Source organism: Microcaecilia unicolor, chromosome 11, assembly GCF_901765095.1.
Source record: "Microcaecilia unicolor chromosome 11, aMicUni1.1, whole genome shotgun sequence".
NCBI classification, from domain to species: domain Eukaryota; kingdom Metazoa; phylum Chordata; class Amphibia; order Gymnophiona; family Siphonopidae; genus Microcaecilia; species Microcaecilia unicolor.
The window spans coordinates 85,422,071-85,449,335 of NC_044041.1; the positions used below are offsets into that span (position 1 = coordinate 85,422,071).

The window sequence follows — 27,265 nt, forward strand, 5'->3', positions numbered from 1 at the left end:
CAAAACTGATCATCCAAACCAACGACTGCAGAAGATGGACAACTGCTTGTTGCCACCACACTGTCTGAACAGAACGACACATGAATGAACCAGTCGTCGAGATGCGGGTGAACAATGATTCCTTAGCACCGAAGGAAGGCTGCAACCACCACCATAACCTTGATAAACTATCTTGGTGCCGTGGTGAGACCGAAGGGCAAAACCCTGAACTGGAAGTGACAGCCCAGCACTGCAAAACGTAAAAACCTCTGATGCAGTCGCCATAAGGGTATATGTAAGTAGGTCTCCTTGAGATCAAGGGTGGTGAGAAATTCTCCCGCTTGAACAGAGGCTATGACTGCCCTTAGCATTTCCAAGCAAAAGCGGTTTACACCGTTCAGATCCAAGACTGGACAAAAGGTGCCTTCCCTTCCTTGGGACAATGAAGTAGGCGGAGATCTGCCTTGTCCCTGTTCGGCCTGGGGAACTGGAACAATGGTCCGGATTGCCAGCAAGATCTATGGTGGCCTGTATCTCAACCGTTTTGGTTCCCTTTCGACAAGGAGATTGCAAGAAGAAAGGAGCAATCGGGTGAGAGAACGCCAACTTTTAACCTTCTGTAAGAATATCCATAACCCACTGGTCTGACATGATTTGGTCCAGACCTCCTGAAACACTTCAAGACGTCCTCTCACTGGAGGAAGAGAAGAGTGGACCAGCCTCACATCACTGAACAGCCCAGGAAGCACTGGGCTCCCTAGACAGAAGAGGACTTCCTGTCCACACAAAAGGAAGACTGTCGTGCCTGAAAACGGGACTTCTGACCATATTGCTGAAACCAGGCCAGTGCCATCTGCTATCTCAAAATTAAGATTGACAGCCCCCTAAAAACAGACGAGCAGAAGCTTTCGGTTTATCCTCTGGCAACTGATGAGGCTTAGTTTCCCCCAGATCTTTCACCAAGTTACTGAGATCTTCTCCAAATAGTCAATTGTCCCAAAAGCATAGTTTTACTAGATGTGACTTTGATACTGCATCCACTACCAGAGCTGTCGTCGTGCAGGGACAGCCAAACACATACTGCGGGCCATAACCCATAGGATGTCATAAATAACATCCGCCAAGTAGGCCAACCCCACTTCCAGCTAGATGTTATGGTGCCGATCTTGTGCTGCAGATTGCTGAGGCCACTTCACGCATGCTCTTGCCAAGAATGAGCAGCGCACTTGCTTGAAGACCCAAAGAGGCCACTTCAAAGGCTTGTTTCAGTGAGCCTTCTAGCTTCCTATCCTGTAGGTCTTTTAGGGCAAATACCCTTCCACCAGCAAGGTGGTCTTCTTAGTCACAGCCATAACAAGGGAGTCCAAGGGAGCTACAATTTCTCTTTCTCCTCCAGAACCAACAGGTAGAGGTGAGCAATGACTCTTCCCACTCTCAGCCCCACGTCGAAACCCATTTTGCCATAATCAGGTCCTGAATGTCAGGATGCATCTGGAAGGCCTTAGAAGAACCTCTAAGCCCCCTCATGATCGATGAAGATGGAACTCCTGATGCCAAAGCAGAAAGCTCCTCAATGGAAAGCACTGACAGTGCCTCAGAAATAAGAGTACTGAGCTCCTTATTTATCAAGTAACCTCAGTACTTTTAGGTCATCCCCCTCTTTAGGAGGGCACTCTCCCTCCTCTAACAGCTCCTTCAATGATGGCTCGTCTGAATAGATTGAGGCCACATTAAATAAGGAGGGAGAAGCAGAGAGCCTCATCTGTCCACTCCTGGTGGTCTAAATGAGATCTTTTAGGAGCCAGAGGGGCAGCCAGGCAAGCAACTGAAGCACTATGCAGCAACTCCTACTGTCCCTGCTTCAGTCAATAGGCCTGGTGTAAGAGCATATAAACTCCGGAGAAAACAAAGATCGCAAAGCAGCTGGATGCTCTGTTGGGCCCTGTCCCTTCCTAATCTTTTCCCTCACCCCCTACCTCTATCCGCTACAGGAACTCACTGCCCATCCATCGACTTCATCACCTCACCTTCTCTCCTACCCTCTTCCTCCCTCTTAGCTTTTATCTCTTTCTTCCCTCCATTTTGCCTTCCCCTTTCCACCTAAATACCTCTCGCCTTCGACGCCTTCGTGGCCACACCTCTCCTACTCCCCTCCGCTCTCTTTTACTCCTTCTCTTACTCTCAGCCGGTGACATCAATCCCAATCCTGGCCCTCCTCACCAACCATTATCCCAACACTACAGACCGCACCATGACCTCTCTAACCTCATCCCTATTCCTCTACTCCCCTCCTCTTCTCTGCCCTTCTCTTGCGCCCTATGGAATGTCCGCTCTATCTGCAACAAACTCCCCTATATCCATGACCTCTTTATCTCGTGTCACCTCCATCTGCTCGCCATAACAGAAACCTGGCTCTGCCCTGATGATTCTGCTTCAGTAGCAGCCCTCTGCCATGGCAGTTATCTTTTTTCACATACTCCTCGCCCTGCTGGTCGCGGGGGCGGTGTTGGATTACTTCTCTCTCCCTCCTTCAGATTTCAACCCCTTCTTCCACCTCAATCTCACTGTTTTTCCTCCTTTGAAGTCCACCCTATCCGCCTTTTCTCTCCTCTGCCTCTTCGAATAGCGGTCATTTATCGTCCCCCTGATAAGTCCCTTTCATCCTTTCTCAGTGACTTTGATGCTTGGCTTGTCTTCTTCCATGATCCTTCCTCCCCCTCTCTCATCCTTGGTGACTTTAATATTCCTGCTAATAATCCTTCTAACTCTTATATTTCCAAGTTACTTGCTTTAACATCCTCCTTTAATCTCCAACTATGCTCCACTTCCCCCACTTATCAAAATGGTCAGTGTCTTGATCTTACCTTCTCCTCCAACTGTTCACCCTCTAGTTTCCTTGCCTCTGATCTTCTCCTCTCTGATCACCATCTTATAACTTTCACACTTAAATCTCCTCCCTCCCAGTCCCATCCTATCTTATCTAATTTCTCTAGGAATCTTCATGATATTGACCCTTCATCTCTATCCTCCTCTCTACTGTGGCACCATCCACGTCTGTCAACGAGGCTGTTTCTTCTTACAACAATATTCTATCCTCTGCCTTAGACACTCTTGCACCTTTGATGACCCGCCCTATAAAGCGTACAAAACCCCAACCTTGGCTGACTTCTAATATGCACTACCTAGGTTCCTGTATCCGCTCTGCCGAACGCCTCTGGCTGAAATCTCAGGCCCTTGCTGAATTCTTACACTTTAAGTTCATGCTGACCTCCTTCCAATCTGCTCTTTTACGCGCCAAACAGGATTATTATATCCAACTGACTAACTCTCTTGGCTCTAACCCTCGATTTCTCTTCACCACATTGAACTCTCTCCTCAAGGTGCCCCCTCCCCCAACTCCCCCTCCAACTCAGACCCTTGCTGAATTCTTTCACAACAAGGTTCAAAAGATAAACCTTGAATTCTCTACCTCGCCACCTCTCCCTCTACTAGTCCGTTCCCCTCTCTCTCCTTCCCCTCATTCCTTTTCCTCCTTTCCTGAAGTTACTATTGAGGAAACTACACTTCTCCTTTCTTCCTCAAAATGTACTACCTGTTCCTCTGATCCCATTCCCACCCACCTTCTTAATGCCATCTCTCCTGCTCTTATTCCTTTTATCTGTCACATTCTCAACCTCTCACTTTCCACTGCGACTGTCCCTGCTGCCTTTAAACATGCTGTGGTCACACCTCTCCTTAAGAAGCCTTCACTCGACTCTACTAGTCCCAACCCATCTCCATTACCAACCCATCTCCCTCCTCCCTTTTCTCTCCAAATTACTTGAGCATGCTGTTCACCACCGCTGCCTTGATTTTCTCTCCTCATATGCTATTCTTGACCCACTACAATCTGGTTTTCGCCCTCTCCACTCAACCGAAACTGCGCTCACTAAAGTCTCCAATGATCTATTACTGGCTAAATCCAGAGGTCTCTATTCCATCCTCATTCTTCTTGATCTTTCCGCCGCTTTTGACACTGTCAATCACAGCATACTCCTCAATACCCTGTCCTCACTTGGATTCCAGGGCTCTGTCCTTTTCTGGTTCTCTTCCTACCTCTCCCTCCGCACCTTCAGTGTTCACTCTGGTGGATCCTCTTCTACCTCTATCCCTCTGCCTGTTGGCGTACCGCAGGGTTCTGTTCATGGTCCTCTCCTCTTTTCTGTCTACACTTCTTCTCTTGGTTCATTAATCTCATCCCATGGCTTTTTCTACCATCTCTATGCTGATGACTCCCAAATCTACCTTTCTACCCTTGCTATCACACCTTGCATCCAAACCAAAGTTTCAGCGTGCTTGTCTGACATTGCTATCTGGATGTCTCAACGCCACCTGAAATTAAACATGACCAAAACCGAGCTGCTCATTTTCCCCCCAAACCCACCTCCCCGCTCCCCCCATTTTCTATTTCTGTTGATGGCTCTCTCATTCTCCCTGTCTCTTCAGCTCGTAACCTTGGTGTCATCTTTAACTCCTCTCTCTCCTTCTCTACTCATATCCAGCAGATCGCCAAGACCTGTCGTTTCTTTCTTTACAACATCCGTAAAATCCGCCCCTTTCTTTCCGAACACTCTACCAGAACCCTTATCCACACCCTTGTCACCTCTCGTTTAGACTATTGCAATCTGCTTCTTGCTGGCCTCCCACTTAGTCACCTCTCCCCTCTTCAGTCGGTTCAAAACTCTGCTGCCCATCTCGTCTTCCGCCAGGGTCGCTTTACTCATACTACCCCTCTCCTCAGGTCACTTCACTGGCGCCCCATCCATTTTCGCATCCTGTTTAAACTTCTTCTACTAACCTATAAATGTACTCACTCGGCTGCTCCCCAGTATCTCTCCACACTCGCCCTTCCCTATACCCCTTCCCGTGCACTCCATTCCATGGATAAATCCTTCTTGTCTGTTCCCTTCTCCACTACTGCCAACTCCAGACTTCGCTCCTTCTGTCTCGCTGCACTCTACATCTGAAATAGACTTCCTGAGCCCCTACATCTTGCCCCATCCTTGCCCAACTTTAAATCTAGATTGAAAGCCCACCTCTTTAACATTGCTTTTGACTTGTAACCACTCGCCTCCATCTACCCTCCTCTCTTTCCTCTACACATTAATTGATTTGCTTGCTTTATTTTTTTTGTCTATTAGATTGTAAGCTCTTTGAGCAGGGACTGTCTTTCTTCTATATTTGTACAGCGCTGCGTACGCTTTGTAGCGCTATAGAAATGCTAAATAGTAGTAGTAGTAGAGGTTGTAAAATGGCGGCTGTGCTCCACATGTGATCAGAGGCTGTTCTTCATAGCCAGTCGGTCCCAATAAAATAGCCCCAAAGTCCCTGGCATATTCGGACGCTGCGCCAAATCAGAAAAGTACTGCCATTGACCGTTTTCCTCCATGTCCTGCACTATTCCTAGCTTGCATGCACTGCAACGCCCCAATGCTGGCCAGTGTGTCCCACGCAGGAACACTGCTTAACTGCCTCAGTGGGAGTCGCCATTCATCCTGAATATCACAAATGCAAACACCACATGGTCCCAAGCGGTGAGTCAGGACCCTCCCCGTACACCAAGCAGAACTTGCAGCCCTCCAAGTGGTTCCGAGTCAAACTTTAGTCAGACTTACCACTGCCGGCTGCTCCCCCCAAACTCACAGTCTCCACAAGTCTTACTGCAGATGAGACAGAATCTGGACTGATTATCTGTCCCATGCTCTCCAGTAATCTTTTTTTTTTTTTTTTTAAGGTTGTTTTGTTGGGAAGGAGAACTCTACAGAAAACGGGGGATAGCTTAAAGAAGGGAAGTAAATTTGCAGGGCACCACAGACAGATATGATTCTGCAGACTCAAGCCACTCACAAAGCTTGACTGGGGACCAGTTTACCAACTGGACCAAGAGCAAATCATTCAGAACCAGAGATTAAAAAGTGTGTCCATCCATCTGCTGGAGCTGAACTGGAAGCCAAGAGAGATGTCTCAGCTCAGTTTTCAGTTCTCTATCTCCACTAGTTGGTTGATGGACACAACTATCCATAGGTTCTGGAATAGTGGGAAGCTACATAGTGGAAGTGGCATTTAAATCTTGTCTCAAGCAAACATCCATTAAGGATACCTTGCTCATTGGTGATGAGTTTGATAAGACTTAAGAATTTAGGAGAGGCTAAACCTCAGACTTTAGCCTAAATTACCATATTTTTCGGACTATAAGACACACCGGACCATAAGACGCACCTAGGTTTTAGAGGAGGAAAATAGGAAAAAAATTTTTGAAGCAAAAAGTGTGGCAGAGATCTGCTGGAGGACCACAGGTTGTGCAACACTCTTGTATGGGGACAGCAGTTTTGCACAAACTGTGTGGCTCTACAGTGGAATTTGTCCTCCCCTGCCATCCATGTCCAACGATTCTCCTCTCTCCCCTGCCCTCCCTTCCATGTCCAGCAATTCTCCTCCCCTCCCCATGTCCAGAGATTCGTTCAAACCCCCACCCACCTGCCTGTCCGCCCCTCAGCTCCCCAACTTTCCGTTTGTGCAACCGTGCTCCCTGCCTTGAAATCTTTAATTTACATACCCGAAGTCGTGGCGAACCAGCAGTAAAAGCAGCAGGCAGGCTTGCCTCCTCGTCACTTCCCTTCCCTCCCAGTGCGTCCCGCTCTCGCGGAAAGGAAGTTACATCAGAGGAAGGCAGGATGCGCTGAGAGGGAAGGGAAGCAACGAGAAGGCCAGCCTGCCTGCTGCTTTTACTGCTGGTTCGCCGCGACTTCGGGTAAATTAAAGATTTCAAAACAGGGAGCATGGGTGCACAAACGGAAGGAAGCGGGGTGAGCCGGACCTCACAAAAAAATCACTGGGCGGAGTTGAGGCACGCCGCACGGGGCCCCTTTGAGCGCGAGGCCCTATGCAGTCACAACGCTCTCCTCGGCCTAAGACCGTCCTTGGCCCCCCCCCCCCCCCCCCCCCAGCGAGCGGGTACGTTACATTCAGACTATAAGACGCATCCACATTTTCCTCCCAAATTTGGGGGGGGGGGGGGGAGTGCGTCTTATAGTCCAAAAAATACCGTATCATCTAAGGCCTTTGCTGGTAGACAAAAATTTAAAGACCTCAAGTGCTTTAGGCCCAGTTGTTCTAATTATACCCAGCGGCCACATTTTCAAACAAAGCAAGCCTCTTTTAGACCTAACAGGTCAGCTTTTGGGGATCTCATTCAAAAAAATGCACCTAGAGCTGGCTAATGATGAAGTGGGTCCACTCTTCAAAGCTTGATGATAGGAGGGTACCTTAATGACTTCCTCCAGAAGTGGACCTGGGTACATATGACCAGTAGGTACTGGAAATAATCAAAGTTTGCATCTTCCTTCCTTTTGAAGAGTGGTCCATCCTTCAGAGTTTTCCTCTTCGCACCTGTGAGATGCCAATAGATCTCTCATGCTTTACCCAATGATTTCTGTAGATCAGATAAATTATCTTCTTTGGTAAGACTGAGAAAGACGAGACAGCATCTAAAGCTACTATTACTCGCTGGTTAAAAATATTATTTCTTCAGTATATATTTTGGTGGAAGAAAGCCACCTTTGGAGCTTCAGTTCTCAAAACAGGCATGACTGATCCCTTCCTATATTCAAGGCTGCTTTTTCACATTCCACAAATCCTGAACTTTCCTGGTGCACTTGACAAAGAAGGAGAAACTAGATCCTACCTGCTAATTTTCTTTCCTTTAGCCACATAAAACATGTCCAGCTACTTGTCCTTATTTGTTTCTCCATATCATTAAAGCAGGGTCTTTATTTTTGCTAATTTCTAATTTCTCTTGTTGAGCAACTGCTTTCGCATTATGCCAACATTATGACCAGCAAATGTTTTTGCATTAGTTCAGAAACCATTTTCCATTGCTTTACCATTGTCACGAAATGCCTAGAGCCCACCTAAGGGTTAACCCTGTGGTCTCCTAAAGGGTCTGTCCCAGCACTGTTCAGGTCCGCTACCACCTGCATACGTGCTCTACACTGGCATAACCTTCCACCCGCCTGTTGGGTCCCACTTGCCTCTGGACAATTCACACACCAAGTTATTTCCCCGGTGGTTTCTAAGGACACTGGGCCCACAGTTCCCAGAAAGCACCCACAGACCAAAACACAAACCACCAGGATTCTTACTCAGTCCAAGACAGCAGAGTCAATAAATAAGGTTTATTGTCAGGAAATTGAACAGTGAACGATAAGAGGAAAAAATGGTGTAAATATAGCAACAATAACAGGTAAACCAAACAGGTATCAATATTAAAACTAACTAAACATTTGCTTACTACCTGAGTAGAACCTGGGGAGTTCAGGAAATATAGCTGCTCACAGGTTATAAAATATAACTGCTCACAGGGCCTCAGTGAAGAGATCTCCTCTCCCTATCCGAGACTAAAGATTACCTCACAGTTTAGGCTGGAACAAAAACTGTCACTTCTGTAACAACTTTACAAAAAAAATTAAAAAAAGACAGTCACCATCTGCTGGCTAAACAAGGAAATGCACTAGGGAACAAATCCTATATAATAAAAAGCACCTCCAACGTTCTGAAGCTGACTCCGTTAAAGTGAAGCCTTGAAGCATTCATGCTCTCTGGAAGGCTGTATCCATCTCCTGAATTGACGTCACGTACTTCCGGGTTCGTCACAAACAGCAGTGACCAATCACTGGAAGTGAACGCTGCACAGATGCCAGGCAACGGAACGCGACATCACACGCATGAGGGTGTCGTCGTCCCTCCCTTCCTCCCTCCCAGTTCCAGGCCCCCTACCTCCAAATTTTAAAAGTCATCTTCACTTACCAAGTCGGGGTTACAGCGGCCGGCAGCAGCGGTAAAAGGCGTGCAGGCTCGGCCCTTCTCTCTCTCAGCTCTGGTCCCGCCCTTGCGGAAACAGGAAATGAGGGTGGGACCAGAGCTGAGAGAGAAAGAAGGGCCGAGCCTACACGCCTGTTACCGCTGCTGCCGCCGGCCGCCGTAACCCCGACTTGGTAAGTGAAGATGACTTCTAAAATTCGAAGAGAGGGGTGCTGGAAATGGGAGGAAGGGAGGGACAACGACCCTGGAACTGGGAGGGAGAAAGGGAGGGTGGGTCCTGGAACTGGGAGGGAGGGAGAGAGGGAGGGGGAACCTGAAACTCAGAGGGAGGGAGGAGGGAAACAAACTCGGAGGGAGAGAGGGAGGGGGGAACCTGAAACTTGGTCCCATGGAGAGAGAGAGATGCCTTTACGGCATATATGAGACTCGGGACGGCAGAGACCTGCCATTGGTGCAAATATGAGGGGGGAGAGAGAGAGACAGAGACATGCCTTTGATTCTCATATGAGACTCAGGTCAAGGACAGAGACAGAGGCAGAGGAAGACACCTGCCTTTTGAGCACAAATGAGATTCAGGACAGAGACAGAGAAAGAGAGACAATGACTTGCCCTTGGTGCATATATGAGAATGGGGACAGAGACAGACACTTGCCTTTTCATGCACATATGAAACTTGGAGGGAAGGAGGGAGGGGACGGACGACCCTGGACCTCGGACTGTTTCGGTGCTAAATTGTGGACGAAACCCAGATTGAGAGTAGTGTAAGATATCAAATTTAGTCAGATAGTCCATGAGCTGCGAATGGACTAGACTCTCCATCGTTTTGACCAATAAACACAAATAAATCCCATTTTGTCACATTCATCTAATACTGAATTCTTTGAGTTGCACAGGGTTCTATTAAGGCACAGCAGAATTCTGCTGGTAGACAGAAACAAACCCACAAGTCCTGAACTTGTCTGGTGCAAATAAAGGAAAGGAAAGAAAAGAAAATTAGCAGTCAAGATCTCATTTCTCCATATTTTTTTCAGAATTCACATGAACTACAGAAGCCAGAATATACGGTGGTGTGTTATTTTCTACACAAGAAGCATCTTTTCAGAAGGGTAATATGACCAACTACTATAAAAGGCCTGTTCTGACACAAATGAAACAGGCGCTAGCAAGGTTTTCCTCGGAGTGTGTATGTTTGAGCGTGTGTGAGAGTGACTGTGTGACAGAGAGTGAGAGAGACTGGTCCCCTCCCTCCCTCCGAGTTCCAGGGGACCGAGTTTCAGGTTCCCCCCTCTCTCCCTCCGAGTTTCAGGTTCCCTCCTTCCTCCCTCCCTCCAAGTTCCAGGGTTCCTCCCTCCAAGTTTCAGAGTCCCGCCTCCCTCCCTCTGAGTTTCAGGTTCCCTCCTTCCCTCCAAGTTTCAGGGTCCCTCCCTCCCTCCGAGTTTCAGGGTCCCCCCCTCAGAACGCGACGTCACACGCATGAGGGTGTCGTCGTCCCTCCCTCCCTGTTCCAGGCCCCCCCTCTCCCTCCGAGTTTCAGGGTCCCCCTCGGAACATGACGTCACACGCATGAGGGTGTCGTCGTCCCTCCCTTCCAGTTCCAGGCCCCCTACCTCCTAATTTTAAAAGTCAACTTCACTTACAAATTCGGGTTTACGGCAGCCGACAGCTGCAGTGGTAACAGGCATGCAGGCTCGACCCTTCTCTCTCAACTCTGGTCCCGCCCTTGCAGAAACAGGAAATGAGAGCGGGACCAGAGCTGAAAGAAGGGTCGAGCCTGCACTCCTGTTACTGCTGCTGATGTCGGCCGCTGTAAACCCTACTTTGTAAGTGAAGTTGACTTTTAAAATTTGGAGGTAGGGGGCCTGGAACTGGAAGGGAGGGAGGGACGACAACACCCTCATGCGTGTGACGTCGCGTTCTGTTGACTAGCAAACTCTGCAGCGTTCCCTTGCAGTGATTGGTCTTTACGAACACGGAAGTAGTGACATCATTTCAGGAGATGGATATAGCAGGAGCATGAATGCTTCAGGCTTCACTTTCTCGGAGTCAGCTTCAGAACGCTGGAGGTGCTTTTTATTATATAGGATATGGGCTGGAAAATACATATTTTTTTTATTTGTAACTTTTAGGGGGTAATTTTAAACCCTGCAACCACCTTGCAAATTGATTTTCACATGGAAAACGTCCCGTGACATTCCCCTTTGAAAATTCAGGGCTATAATTGCCATCAGCATCTTCCTACCTGTATACTTCACATCTGCTCTGCAATAGATGATTGGTGATGTAAATCACACAGGATAATTTCAACATAACATCTCTGCACACTGACTGCCAGTACCACCCTCTCTTTGCAGGACAGGCAAAGTAGTCATTTTCAGCTGAGGTTTTATTCAGTAAACTACTCAGTTACCCGGTTAGAATTGTTTGAAAAGAAACCTCTTTCTAGTATATACCATGGAGAGGGCAGCAGCCCATCCCACACTGACTACAATGGGAGATCCAAATGAATATCTACAGATTACATCATATTTGGAGCAGTCATGTCCAAGCTGAACACAGAAGCTTGTTTTTTATTTATTTAAAACAATCTATAGTACACCAATCTTCCCTCAAATCCTCTTCCTTCACTTCTACATCTTTGGTGGGTTTATAACATTTATACCCACAGGTCAAACAGCACCTGACAAAACAGACTTGGGGAAAGTAATGAGAATTTCTGTACTAACAGCCAGTAAAAACAGTTCTCACTCTATACAAGACACAGCCAGGAATGACCTTGCTGCAGCATCTATTAAAAATCCTACTAACAAGTCATTCACTTAGAAATTCTTTAAGCAATATACCTCACCAGGGGTGGAAACGCTTGTTTTCTGCAGGTAACAGCCATCCATAACAAATACTAATTATATAGGTTTACATGCACTTTTTCCCAAAACTGTGGAGTCAGAAGCAATTTTGGGTGGAGTCAGAGTCTGTAAAAATGTACTGACTCCAGCTTCAAAATAAAAAATTACAACATATTTGTCCTAGATCTAAAGTTGTATTTACCAGTACTCTAGCTACAGAACAAAAAATGCAGAGCTTAATACCAGTAGGAGTCTAAGGTTTGGTGTTCTGACTCCATAGCCCTACTGTTTCCAGTGTATGCAAATTTCATGCATATTGTTTTGGGTTATGCAGAAAACCTGGCCAGTTGAGGACCAGAATGCTCACTCTTGTTCACAACAATGGAACCGAGCAGGACTTCAGTGGGTCAAGTCAAGTGAATCAGACAACAATCATAGAAGTACAGGCCAGGCAAATCCAGGGAGTTCAAATTACCTCATTGTCTGGCTGCTCCCATGAGATTTGAGTGATTGCATAGGAACAGCTTAAAGAATTTCAAAGATAAATGACTTATTAAGAATGATTTCCAAATACCAAAACTGGAGGTCTGGGGCTCACAGTCTGAGGTTAGGCACAAACCTATCACCACCCTGTTACTGGCATGAACTGAGGAGAGGAATGACATTGGCACTATATAGCATCATGTGCCTCTCTTTGGGCACTTCACTCACCTGTCCTCGGATAGCGATAGGAGTCCGTTTTTCTCTCCTCCAGAGCTGGAGAAGGAACATGAATCACCTCTACTTCTGACTCATCTACTTCCTCATACAAGATTCTCAGTGTCTTCCATCCACTGGAGCCTGAAAAGAGAAAGCCCAGCAGGGCTGTTATCTCACATACTGACCTAGTGCATTGCAAACTGTAAACCTATCATGTGTGGCTTCTATTACTACGATGTCCCTCAGTTTTCATCATTCTCCAAGGATAAGCAGCAGAATGACAATATTTTTAAATATTCGGGAGGGAAGTATCAAGGGAGGTCAATGACCTTTATCAATATCTACACAATGAATTCTGGCCAATCCGATTTTTTTTCCTCTATTAAGTAGGAGCTTCAATATTTTGTGTGTGAGGAGGAAGTGATTCTGGGAGGAGATTTTTAAATGTAGTACCTGATGCTAGATTGGACCATTCTAAGAGAGGGGGCAGTATCGTACAGGACACAGAAAGGTGTTTGAGGGATTTGATGTGCAGGTTCGAATTGTTAGATGGCTGGCGCACGATACATGGAGTCCAGCTAAAGTATACATTTTATTCTCACGCAAGTCAGACTTACATGCGCATTGACGGGTTATGGCTGCATAAGAACCTTTGGGGTTGGTTGAGAGATTGTGGGATTGGGAGTATTCAGATATATCTGATCATGCTCCAGTGTGGCTGGGTTTTAGTGGGTTGGGGGGTGTGGGGGGAGGGGGAAACGGACGGACATTATTGGTGGCTATTTAGATAAAGCAGAATGGAAACACCTAGATTAGAGTGGTTCTATGCACGCATTCTAAGCTCCTTCATAAGGCAGTGTCAGAATTACATTTTAACCAGTCAATTGTTCTGACAAAATTTTTCACAGAGCCACATGCCCATCCTAGTGAAAGCACACTACGCACTTTGGACTGCAGGAAATCCTTGACCACCTATCTGGAGTGGACTAAACCCCATAGAAAGTGCACCCAGCTTTTTTATTTCTTTTGACCCAAACAGGATGGAGGCTGCCAAGGGTAATAACACTCTTTAAAACTGGTTAGCAGACTGCATTTCCTTTACTTACGACCAAGGCTGGTCTGACTACAGAGGGTCATGTCACGGCTGCATTGGTAGCTCACTTGAGGTCAGTTTCCATAGAGGAGATCTGCAGAGCTACAATGCTGACTTCAGCCCATGCATTCACATCTCACTATTCCCTGGAGCAAGACTTCCAAAACGCCAACTGGTTTGGTCAGCCCTTCAGAATTTATTTAGGATCTAGAATCCAATTTCATCCCTTCTAGGCCTGTTTAATTCTGATTTTATCAAGGGTCTTGTCTTTTACAGACTTCAACTGTATTCCCCTTTTTCTTTTATGAGAGCCTGGTAGCTCGTTTCTTAGCTTCAGCTAACATGGAAAGGCAGGTAAGCATTAAAAAAAAAACACCCAACTTTAAGTCAACATACAACACTAAGACGCTGTTACATTTGATATTATAAAATCAAAGCTACCAGAAGATGTGATAACAGCAGTTAGCATATCTGGATTTAAAAAAGGGTTAGACAAGTTCCTGGAGGAAAAGTCCATAGTCTGTTATTGAGATGGACATGGGGGAAGCCACTGTTTGCCCTGGGATTGGTAGCATGGAATGTTACTACTAACTGGGTTTCTGCCAGGTACTTGTGACCTGGATTGGCCACTGTTGGAAGCAGGATACTAGGCTAGATGGACCATTGGTCTGACCGAGTAAGGTTATTCTTATGTTCTTATGACCACAGACACATTTGATAGTGAACTTGCTACAAAGAAAAAGGAAAAAAAAATCCTGCTAGACCATGAAAGAGGAAATCTACCATCTATCATTGCCTGAACCTTCATCAAAAATATAATAATAAACTAGTATAAAAGGCCCGTTTCAGTAGGCAATGAAACAGGCACTAGCAAGGTAATCCCCCCCCCCCCGCAGCGTCCTTCCTGTCTCCCCTGCAGCCACCCATCTGGTCTCAGGACCCCCTCCCCACCAACCCTCCTCTGCCCCTGCAGCCACCCATGTCCAGCGACTCTCCTCTCCTCCTGCCCCCCCTGCAGCCACCCATGTCCAGCAACCCTCCTCTCCCCCTGCAGCTACCCATGTCCAGCGACCCTCCTCTCCCCTGCCCCCCTGCAGCCATCCATGTCCAGCGACCCTCCTCTCCCCCTGCAGCCACCCATGTCCAGCGACCCTCCCTCCCCCCTCGGCCCATCACCCAAACCCCTACCCCCCCAGCGCATCACCCCAGCCCCTACCCCCCCCCCCTCGGGCACATCAACCCCCTCGCCACCCGCAGCCGCCAATACTAACGCTGTCCGGCTGCTGCTGCATCTCCTGTTGAGCAGCAGCAGCCGGTACAAAAAGAAAAAAGCCAAAAAAAGATTTTAAACCTGAAACACGGCTCCGTAGACAGCCATCTGGCATTGGCTGTCATCTCTGCAGCCGCTCCTCCTCTCCCCTCTTAACGTCGCTGCGCTCCTCCGGGGTCTTCCTGCAGGGGCAGTGACGTGGAGGGGAGAGGAGGAGCGGCTGCAGTGACGACAGCCAATGCCAGATGGCTGTCTACGGAGCCATGTTTCAGGTTAAAAATCTTTTTTTGGCTTTTTTCTTTTTGTACCGGCCGCTGCTGCTCCAAAGGGGAAGCAGCAGCGGCCGGACAGCGTTAGTACTGGCGGCTGCGGGTGGCGAGGGAGTTGATGTGCCCGAGGGGGGGGGGTAGGGGCTTTGGTGATGCGCCAGGGGGAGGGTCGAATGATGCGTCGAGAGGGGGGTAGGGGCTTGGGTGTTGCGCCAAGGGGGGGGGCACTGAGAGCTGATTGGTAGGCAGGGGGGAGAAGTAGGGAAACCTCCTGCCTGGCTCGCAGTTTTGCAGGGCAGGGGCTTGGGTGTTGCGCCGAGGAGGGGGGGGCACTGACAGCTGTTTCCCAGGCAGGGGGAGGAGTAGGGAAACTACTCCTCCCCTTGCCTTGGAATCAGCTGTCAGTGACATCACTGACGTCAGTGCATTCTAAACTGCCTAGCAGACCACCTCCGAGGGAGCCACGGTCCCAGGCACATTAGAACATTGGAGGTGAGAATTATTATATAGGACATGCTGTTGCATCCGAAGAGAGATATTTGTGACAGGAAAAATCTCAATGTAGATGTAGCCAGCTTTGATACACACCTTCTGAGGATGCAGTGGGGCACCACCAGTATCCTGTGAAGCGATCAAATTCTTCTTGGATAACAAAAGTGGCGATGCCAGCAGATCTGGGATCTTCCGTCACATTGTCTAAACCTGTGGGAAGAGCAGAGGCTTAGCAAGCTGACAATCTATGGAGGTGAGGAGTGGGCCATTAGGAGTTAAACGTGACTCACCTTTGTGGCAGAAGGTCAGGCGCCTCTCCTCTCCAGTTTCAATGTTTGCTACCCAGAGATCATTGTTATTGATAAAAGAGATGAAAGCAGGGTCAGCGGGACAGATCTTAGGATCCATGCGAGGACCTGAACAGTCAGTCTTGATTTCCACAGGCTTCATGGGAGACATCTGAAAGAAAAAAAAAATGAAATGCACAGCAGTGCTGGGCTCATAACCAAAAAACCAAAGGGGAAAAGGGTGTGAAGTTTAAAATCCAAGCTTCAGTTGTCACAGAAGGCTCAGCGAAATGGATATTCTGTAACATCAGTCTGGGTAAAACCTGAAACTCATGGGCTCAGATCCCAGCCTAGTCAAAATGGAAAAGTTAGGCCGTACCTGATAACTTTCTTTCCTTTAGTCCTATCAGACCAGTCCAGACTGTGTGCCTCTACCAGCGGATGGAGGACAAAAACAGTTCTTGTGACTTGCCCCTTAAGGTTATTATGCAGCACAGAATATTCAGTATTTCGAATATTAAGAAAATGGTGCTCAAAATGTGCCTGATGGCCAATACAGAAACTTCAAGATCAAGTAATTCAGTAATAACCTTACCAGATAGTGAGGCATATATTCTACTGACATGAAGATATTTCACCAAGTCAGGAGATGTACATTTTTGCTAACCTACTGTATGTCACACAAGTAGAATCCATATCATCTGAAAAATATAGCTTGTAAGCAAACTAAAATTAGTCAACCAGTGAGGGATTCTGGACTGGTCTGAAAGGACTAAAGGAAAGAAAGTTATCAGATAAGACATAACTTTTCCTTCCACAGCATCCAATCAGACCAGTCCAGACCAATGGGATGAAGCAAAGCAGTGTCCCCAACATAGGGCATGACTAAAAGATCTAAACACTTACAAAAAAAAGAGAGAAAGAATTCTGCAAATAAATGCATTATTAATCTCCCCAGTCTAATAAACAGAGAGATAAAAATAAATTGGAATAGCCTTATAAATCCTTTCCAGCAGTACCTAGTAGAGAGAACCAAGAGCAATCAGAAGGGCTCTGGAAAGACAAAAGGTATAGAAGAGGAGAAGGATGTGATTCCCATGATAAGAAGGAATACTAGAAAATAGCACTGATAAACCATGGAAGAGATGCACAGACCAAGAAACAAATCCAACTGATGTTCTCCTTGAAAGAGCCTAAGACTAAGGTACATCTATGAAGGTAATATTGCAAATACAAAATGAAAGTCCTGGAGAAGTTGAATATCCAGAGAAGAAAATATAGGAAGAAAGCTATCAGGGGATGAAAAAACACCGTGCTTCCCTATCTACATCTATGACAACCAAAGAAAATTAAGAAGCACCCTTCACTGAAAGTAAAAAAAAAAGGAGACCAATGAGAATAGCTATTGACTGACCTGGTGTCAAAGAATGCTCTATTCATACATGAAAACCCAAATGTCATTGTAAGAGCAAGAAGAGGGCATAAGGGCCCTGAGACACGAGACACTCAGCCAGGACAACCCGTGATAGGAGCCTATTAGTTTCAGAAAACCCCCACAATATTAAAGACATCCTGATGGTGGATAATGACAGAAAAATCGAGCTAGCTGCACAAAACAGCTAGACTGTAGAATCACATAAGGGTGGCTTGTATAGCTTGAGCCATATGAGTGACCGGCAAAACTGAACTAAATAGTCGTGCAGAGTAGATGAGGCACCTAGTCACCCACCAAAACCAGCAAAGTCTACTGAAACAGTAATGCATCATAAGTAAATGCATCAAAAAATTTTATATGTGTAGGCACAGTAGCTACAGCTATAGATGTGGCTTGAGCAGGAGTTAAGAGGCAGTCGCGCTGGCTGGTGCCATACAAGGGGCCGTGCTATAGAGGTAGCTGTGGTAACTGGGAGCACACGGGTGGCTGCTTTCTCTGAAGTCATACGCTTGCATGCTGCAACTGAAGCCACATCAGCCAATGCTGCATGCACTATGATGACTTACCATAGCTGACATTTGTGTGGATGCTAACTCTGATGCCCTAACAAGTAGGGCAATGACATGCAGCCAACTGCTGAACGGGATGCCACATATCATCCATCCAATGTACTGCAGACAGCTGGAACATCTGATGCCACATAAGCAGGTTTGAAACTGTGCCATACATGCAGCTAGACAGTTTCTGGAACTGTACTATATAGGCAGCTAGTGCCATAGCTACTGCTGCAGCAGTTGAACATACATGGTGACAAGAGCAACCGTGCTAAACAGCTGGCTACTAGAACAGTATTGTATAACAGACTTGGAACACTAGGACATGTAGGCTCTGCTGAAGGCAAAGAAGAAATTCAGCTATTTCAGCTGCACAGCATAGCTGGTTGTGCAACTATATAAGACAGCTGGTTGAAGTATCCATGAAATACTAGTACTATGCAACCCGTGTGGTGGTTGCAGGCACAGAGAATAAGCAGCAGCTTATGCCGAGTAGTACTGGTGGTTGTTGCAACTATGGAACAACTGAGATAGTGCAGGTAAGCAAACAGTGACTGATGCAACTAAACAACAGAAGTGATGGTAGCAGGGGCGGCATAGGTAGATGCTGCAGGACAGCTACAACGGCAACAGCTTTAAAAGAGCAATGCAAGTGGTTGTTCCTGCAATCGTGCAAGCTAGCTGATGTCACCACTGTGAAATACCAGTGGGTACAGTTGGTGTGCAATTCCAGTGCCACTGAACGGAAGTGTGCAACCCAGGTGGATAACCACACACAGAAGGGGCTGAGAAGCCCAGGAAGATATAGAAAGAACTGTACACTATATGTGGAGGTGAACCACAGGTGAATGGAAAAACTGTGCAATTGGGCCAGTGGCTATTAAACTTCTTCAGCTGCACTATTTCCATACCTGAAAAAACTAATGCAACGATCCTGAATCCGGCAAACCAGATCAGTAACTCATGTTGAAACAGAGTGCACCTATCACATTTGGTAGAACATAGCCAAAAGTTGCATTGTACAGCTTTGAGCAGATAGGGAAAAAAAGCAAGTTTGGCTATTTATGCCAAAATATAGCCAGCTGGCTGAAGATAAGAACAGTTAATTCTTAGGAACTCTATGCAAGAAAAACTAAATACAGTCAACTGCAATTAAAGACTGCTGCACATAAGATGAGACTTAGCCTAATTGATATTCAAATTAAACAGAGAGAAAAGTAGTAGAATCAGTATCTATATTTCAGGCAGCTATTGTAACTATTAAGGTGACTGCACCAGAAATTATTAAATTAAATGAAATTGCAGCATACAGCAATCAGCCAAAGAATAGAGCACATATCCTAGTAAAGGGTAAAATCCTTTTTTTTTTTTTTTTTTTTTTAACTTGGAGCGCTAAAAAATGACTGAATTTGCTTACTGTGAATCAAACAGCCAGGAAGAACTTGGAAAAAAAAAACACCAGCTGAAACAGAAAAATAATTTTGGCGGGAAAAATCTTTTAACAGTCTGGAGACTGGAACACTGGAAAATTTAATGTCCACACAAATAGGAGTAGCTAATCCCACACATATGAGTTAAAGAAACATTTGCTGCTTATGGATAGTCACACAGAACATTTCACTGCTTATAGAAACTGGAAGACAAAGGTTCCTGTCAGTAATGTCTGCTTTGAGAAAAAAGTCAAGCCAAAAACCAGTGAGAGCTTGGTAAGGAACAGAGGCACAAACACCAGAGTGCTGAAATAACCTAAATAAATCAGAATAGGCTCATCCAATGCAGGCTGACTTCCACAGGAAATGTTGGTGGCCGTGGGAGGGAAGAGGTGGTAGAGATATCAGCAGTGCTTTTTTTGCAGAAAAAAATGTGCCAGTACTCATTATGGGCGGGGGCCACCACATATGACTCCACCCCTATTATAGCCACACCCACATTAGCCACGGTGCATATAAACAGACATCACTGAAAATATTATACTAGTATAGGAGAAAAAAATGTGATTTTTTTTCATTATAAATAATTTCTGTAAGCTGTTACAGCTCCAGTATACCCAGTGCAAAATAAGACAGCAGATGTAAATTCTCAAATTGGACATATTCCAAACACTAAAATGAAAATAAAACAATTTTTTCTACCTTTGTTGTCTGGTGACTGTTTTTCTATCCATATTGGTCCCAATCTCTGATTCTGCTGCTCTCTATCTGTTCTCTTAACTCCGTTTCCAGGGCTTCCTTTCCATATATTTCTTTACTTTCCTCTTTTCTTCTTCATTTCTTGCCCTACATCCATAAGTAAAAGCTGGGTCCTCCTCCGTGGAATTGACTGGAGGAGGTATAATGTGGATCCAGCCTTTTGCCTATTTTCTCCATCCATGTGCAGTTTTTCTCCTCTCTTCCCTTTTCCCTCATCTCCATTCATGTGCATCTTCTTTCTTCTTTCCCCTCCCTCCATCCATGTCCAGCACTTCTCCTCTCTCCCCGCCAACTCCTCTATCTATCCATGTCCAGCAATTCTCCTCTATCTCCTGCTCCCCTCTCCATCCATTTCCAGCATTTCTCCTCTCTCCCCTGCCCTCCCCTCACATCCATGTGCATCTCCTTCCTGTCTTCCCTCCCCTCCATCCATGTCCAGCACTTATCCTCTTTCCTCCCCTCCATCAATGTCCAGCATTTCTCATCTCTCTTCCCTCCCCTGTATCCATATAAAGCAATAATTCTCTCTCCCCTCTCCTCCATCCAAGTCCAGCATTTCTCCGTTCTCTTCACCAACTCCTCCATCCATCCATTTCCAGCATTTCTCCTCTCTCCCCTGCCCTCCCTTCACACCCATGTGCATCTCCTTCCTGTCTTCCCTCCCCTCCATCCATGTCCAACAGGTCTCCTCTCTCATGTCCAGCGATTCTCCTCTCCCCTTCCCTCTCATCTATGTCCAATGATTCTCCTCTCTCCCCTGAACTCCCCTTCATGTCCAGCGAATCTCTTCTCTCCCCTGCCCTCTCCTTCCATCCATGTCCAGCAAATCTCTCTTCACTGACCTCCCCTCCCATCCATGTCCAGTATGTCTCCTCTCTCCTTTGCCCTCCCCTCATCCATGTGCAGCGATTCTCCTCTGCCTCGTCCTCCCCTTGCATCCATGTCCAGCGGTTCTCCTCTCCCGTGTCCTCCCATCCATTTCCAGCAATTCTCCTCTCTCCTCTGCCCCGTCCTCCCCTTGCATCCATGTCCAGCGGTTCTCCTCTCCCGTGTCCTCCCATCCATGTCCAGCAATTCTCCTCTCACCCCTGCCCTCCCCTCCCATCCATGTCCAGCGATTCTCCTCTCCCCTGCCCTCCCCTCCCATCCATGTCCAGCAATTCTCTCTTCCCTGCCCTCCCCTCCCATCCATGTCTGGCATGTCTCCTCTCTCCCCTGCCCTTCCCTCTCATCCATGTCCAGTGATTCCCCTCTGCCCCCTTTCCTCTCCTGCCATCCATGTCGAGCGATTCTCCTCTCTCCCCTGCCCTCCCATCCATGTCCAGCAATTCTCTCTTCCCTACCCTACCCTCCCCTCCATATCCAGCATGTCTCCTCTCTCCCCTGCCCTCCCCTTTCATCCATGTCCAGCGATTCTCCTCTGTCCTCTGCCATCCACATCCAGCGAATCGCTCTCCCCTGACCTCCCCTCTCATCCATGTCCAACGATTCTCCTCTGCCTCCTGTCCTCCCCTGCCATCCATGTCCAGCAATTCTCTCTTCCCTGCCTTCCCCTCCCCTCCATGTCCAGTGATTCTCCTTTCTCCCCTCCCCTCCATGTCCAGCAATTCTCCTTCCCCTCCATGTCCAGCAATTCTCCTATCTCCCCTGTCCTCCGTTCCCTCCATGTCCAGCGATTCGTTCAAACCCCAGCCCCCCCCCCGCCCTCCCCAACTTTCCTTGAAATCTTTAATTTACCTGAAGTCGCGGCGAACCGGTAGTGAAAACAGCTGGCAGGCAGGCAGGCTTGCCCCCTCGTCGCTTCCCTTCCCTCTCAGCACGACCCGCCCTCACGGAAAGGAAATTACATCAGAGGAAGGCGGGTCACACTGAGAGGGAAGGGAAGCGACGAGGAGGCAAGCCTGCCTGTCTGCCAGCCAGCTGTTTTTATTGCCAGTTCGCCGTGACCTCGGGTAAATTAAAGATTTCAAGGAAAGTTGGGGAGGGAGGGAGGGCGGCCAGTAGCTGAGGGGGGGGGGGGAGCACAGGTGCACGAACGAAGGGAGCGGGCAGGTGAGCCGGACCTCACAAAAAAGGTGCTAGTACATCATACTAGTGCGTACCGGCACAAAAAAAGCACTGGATATCAGAGACCTCCAAGATATACCTCAGATCCATAGAACAGCTGCCTTTTTTTTTTTTTTTTTTTAACAGGAATCAACTGAACCCCAGGTGTTAAACTGGGTTAGGAGAAAAAGCTCAGGAGGGCACCCCCAAGTCAACTGGAACACAGCTGAGAAGCTGGTTCAAGAGAACAAGCCAAATAGGCACCCCCAAACTCAACCGAGTCTTAGTTGAAAACTGGGTCAGGAGCAGAAAACTCCAAAAGAGTAGTTAAAGCTCAACTGAAACTACGTATTACATTACGTTAATTACTTATATGCTGCTCAAGCCATAACTAGATCAAAGTGGCTTACAGTAAAAAAAAGTAGGGCAATTTCCTAGAAAAACACAAGTTAAGAACAGTAATACAAAGGAATAAAGTAGTTCCCTAGATAAACGCAATTCAAGAGTTTAGGTAAGTTTACAGAACAACCAAGTTTTCAGTGATTTCCAAAACAACATATAACTGGTTTGACTGTATATATATATATATATATATATATATATATATATATATAAGGGTAATTCATTTCACCACTTGGTGATCTGATATAGGAATGTCAGTTCCAGCTCTTTCTTGTAAACAACCCCCAGGGGTGATGGATATTGAAATTTTAGAAAATGCCTTGAATTGCTCTCATAATTCTTATTGAGCACGATGACAAGAGATACCATATACTGTGGTGCTTGACCTTGGAGTATCAAAGAGGCAAAGCAGCATAGTTTAAATACTGAGCAGGTCTCCACTGATAACCAGTGGAGACCTCACAATAAAGGTCTGGCACTTTCAAAGTTTGAAACGCGAAAAATTAGGCAAGCCAAAGTACTTTGCAACATCTGCAAGCGTCCAAACATAAATGCTATTACAGTAATCTAAGTGCATCATCAGTAAAGTTTGAACTATCAATTGAAAGACTCCAGAATGAAAGCAATATCTAATTCACCTTAGTTTCCATAATAATTTAAACATCTTTGATGTCAGCATCTATGTGTGGTTGAAAAGTCAGTGAACTATCCAAAATCACCCCAATATTTATCATTTGAGAGACTAGCTTATAAAACTTACACCATTAATAAGGCTATCCATAAGGTTTGGCCTTCAGGGGTGGCTAATAAGCAGAAACTTTGCTTTATCGAAGTTTAATTTCAATTTAGCTGCTTTCATCCATGATTCTAGACATTCTAATCCCTGCTTAATCCTGAACAGGGCATTCTATATATCTCTATCTAAAAAAAATGCAGATGGTTACATCATCCACCTAAATGAAAGAGTGCATCCACAATGACTCCAATCTAAAGTCCAGGGGGACATTAGTATGTTAATAAGATAGGAGACAGTGGGGAGCCCTGCAGGACTCCACAAACTGGTAACCAGGGCTTTTTTTGAGGGGGTACTTGGGGGTACTGAGTACCAGCACCTTTTCCTTATCTGCTGAAATTGACCCATGGACCCCATGTTTTAATGAAAGAGCTCAGGCTCTACACACCAATTCTGCCTTGTCATACATTCTGTGACTGGTTTCAGGGGGCCTGGCCATTGTGGGGTGGGTCTGTCAGTGATCACCCCACCCCTGAAGGGTGGCCTAACATTTGAGTACCGACACTTTTTTTGCTAGAAAAAACACACTGCTGGTAGCCATGGCTGATAGAACTTCCCCTGCATTTTCACTTGGCATGACCTCTGAGTGAGGAAGCCCTTAAACCTTTCTAGTACAGTTCCTGATATTCCAGAACCACTCATCAAACTCAGCAGGATAGCATGGGTCCACCAGGTCAAATGTGCTGGACATATCAATCTGAAGGATCAATAACTTTCTGCCCGCACTACTCTCGCTCTTTATATTAGATATTAATGTAGACAACACTGTCTCTGTGATGAAACCACTTGTAAAATTTGATTGCGAGTTATGCAATATATTATGCTTATTTAAGAATTCTGACTTGCTGCTATTCCCACCATAATCTTAGTCTAGAGTGGTATTAAGGCTATAGGTCTATAGTTTTTAATTTCCTCAAGAGAAATACTAGGGTTTTAGAATAGGTGTCAATGTTATTTTCCCTTCTTCTCCCTAAAAATTACCCAATAACATATTAATAAGCTGACTCAGGCAACTAAAACTTAGGGTAGGCTGCTTTCATCATACTGGGTAAACAACTATCTAACATATGAAGAGGAATATTCACTATATTTACTGTTCAGACTGTATGTACTCCAAATCCCAACTGCTGCTATCACTAAATTATCATCATCACCGTCATCTTTTTTCTTAATTAATTCTTCAGCCTGACTAAATGGTAGCAGCAAATCTCTGATCTTTTCTATTTCACTCTTAAAATAATGTGCTATAGCTTGCACTGTAGGTTTAGTATTTGATTTTAAAGTTTGTTACTTTAGTGAATCACTAACTTGTAGAGGGCTTTAAAATCCAATTTTTCCCATCCAATTTTCTCCGACTAGAAAGTTAACTTTGCTCGTTCGCCCATCATCCATCCACTTGGGAGTCAGAGGAAATACTGAACATTCTATGCTGCATAACACCCTTAAGGGCAAGTCACAAGAACTATTTTCTTCCTCTGTCTCCATCCACTTGTATGGGACACAATCCATTGGTCTGGACTGGACTGACAGGATACTATGGAACATTTTTTTATTCTTCTAAAGGCCAATAGAAATTAAATGCAATGGGGGTGATCATGCTTAATGAATTATTAAAGCAGTTTACGTTTTTGACATGGGCAAAGTCAGCATGCCATCATTATTCAATAATAGCCATAACCCCTCTAACCACTCACCATGAAACCATTCCTGCCACCATCTCGGCAGAAGAAGAGGCTGTTGCTGGCCTGGAAGAGAAACAGGCCACTCTCATTGTGAAAATCATATGAAGTGATGCCGAAGACACCCAGCCGCTTACGTTCTCGAAGGAGCTCCTCTTCTCTGGAGTACATACCGTGGTGAGGTGTCGCCTGCTTAGGAAAGTCAGAGAGGGTAAGCAACAGTTCACTTGATGGCCATTAAGACCAACCTAGTGAATTCCCTGGCTTTGGGCGTCATCTACTCAACACATTCAGGTAAGCAGTTCTTGATCTGACACTCTAGCACAGTGCTTCCCAAACTTATCCAACATGAGCCCATTTTAACACTTAAAAATTCATGCAATTCCAGATGAGGAAAACAAAGTAGCAGACCACTCACTCCCCTTTGTCATCCATCTCCCCTCCCCCCCCCCCCAACTTATCCAAAGCATGAAGGCTGAAGTCAGTAAAGGAACCCATGTTTCAGTGTGTGTGCGCTCACAGAGCCCAAAACACTACAGGAAGAGGGACAGGGTCTATGAATGTTCACTGATTCTCAGTCCCTATGCTGATGGGCAGCCCTGTTTCTGTGCCCCCCCCCCCCCTGTCTGATGATGTGACTCTTTTGGGGGTCCTGACTATTTGGGAACCACTGCTCTGAAGGCTCAGCCCCCAGATGTAGAGAGCCCTGCATCATTTGCTAAAATATTTCCAAGCCTTCAATAGATTCAGTCCAAAGGCCTCTGGCTTCTATCATCCTCCTTTTGGCAGGGAAGCCCTCAGGCACACCACTGCTGCCTGCCCTGCTAACAGTGGAAATCTAGCCAAAAAAGGAGCAGCATCAATTACAGCAAAAAATAAAGTCCATCATATCAGAGCAGCAAAGAGGCAGTTGCAGGGGGGGACCATAGAGTATGTTCTCTGCCATCATCATCACCACGCCACACTAGTTCATAAGAAATATTTAACTGAAGATAAGCGCAAGCTTTCAGAACTGTTTAGTATTTGGCTATGGCATCTCACAGATACTATTCTCTGGATTAAATTTTAGGCTAACCACAACATTCAAAATATCCATTCTTCCCCCCACCCCGGCTAAATATGATTACAAGAACGCTAGAGTACAACAAAAACAGTAGTTAGAAGTTCTGGCTTCTGCAGCTGTGTGCAGAGTTTTTTCATGAATAAGTAAGTTGGTAACTGTGTTACTCCACTTTAAAGATTAATAAATAAAAATAAAATAAAAAATAGTAAAATAAAGACTAACATTACATTTTTGACTAGCTTTAGGAGCCTAAAGGCACCTTCCTCAGGTCAGGACAGCATGAGCAAATGATGACATTCAGTATACTGAACATAAGTTAAACAGAAAAACATTCCAATGACAATCTCAAGAGGGAAGGTAGGGGTGGGGAGGGGCTGAGAAACAGGGAGAGATGGGTGAGTGATCAGAAAGTGACAAAGCAATAAGGAACTCAGATCTTCATTAAGTCCTTTCTTGTTGATGCTGAAGTATTTTATCATTTTCACTTCAAAGGTCTTACATTCCTAGATTATTTTCCTCTTAGTATACTGACCATACGATCATTGATGCAGTGCTCTCGACCCAAAAAATGTTCACCCACAGAGGCATCACTCCAGTGGCATAGCCACAGGTGGGTCCACCCAGCAGTGACACACCCTGTTGGTGTTGGGGATCCTCAAGCCCCACAAGCTGAAGATGTCATCTGTGGAGCGCCCTAGGCCATATGAACAGCAGGAAAGTTGCCAGCATGCTTCCAGCCACCAATGCCGGTACCTTCTCATGCAAGCTCAGTTCATGCACGTGAACTGACTACACAAGGTGGAGAGGGGTGCTGGCGTCAGCAGCTGGAAGTGCACAGCTGACTTCCCTGCTGTTCAGACAGCCCAGAGAACTCTGTAAAGGACTTATTCAGCTAGCGGGGCTTGGGGATCCCCACCAGCCAAAATATTCATTTTTAATATGGGTAAGGAGGCAAAGAGGAAATGCTTCACCCAGAAATACATTTATCGCTGTGCTACTGCATAACCCTAATTTGTCTCAGGAGCAATGTCTTCAAAAAGATTAGTATCATGCATACTGCGACAGTAATGAACCTCAGTCCTAGCCAGGGTATGTAAAGTATGACTTCACTTAAATGTACTAATTTTCACTGTAGTACTTGCACTGTACCCAAGAAAGCCTTCCTCTGGAGTTCATAAGATGTAACATGTATAGGCAACCTATCCAGGTGTACAAAATTCTTTTTAATCAAGCCTGCGGCACCCAGAATGACAGGAAATATTTCTCTCTTCCACATTTTCTTGGTCTCAGACTGCATTTCTTAGTACTTGAGG

The 27,265-nt window shown here is 46.0% G+C and overlaps 1 protein-coding gene across 2 annotated transcripts in view; it reads right to left on the reverse strand.

Moving 5' to 3' along the window:
* The window catches only part of DPP9 (dipeptidyl peptidase 9), a 59,528-nt gene that overhangs the window by 26,403 nt on the left and 5,860 nt on the right, over nucleotides 1–27,265 (reverse strand). Inside the window, exons 5-8 of one of the 2 annotated variants that reach the window (XM_030220174.1) lie at nucleotides 24,905–25,078; nucleotides 15,795–15,963; nucleotides 15,601–15,714; nucleotides 12,393–12,521 (exon numbers count right to left, since the gene is read on the reverse strand). In XM_030220174.1, the coding sequence (XP_030076034.1) occupies nucleotides 12,393–12,521; nucleotides 15,601–15,714; nucleotides 15,795–15,963; nucleotides 24,905–25,078 (586 nt within the window). Of the gene's footprint in view, nucleotides 1–12,392; nucleotides 12,522–15,600; nucleotides 15,715–15,794; nucleotides 15,964–24,904; nucleotides 25,082–27,265 lie in introns of both variants that reach the window. The other variant, XM_030220173.1, reaches the window with a different exon arrangement.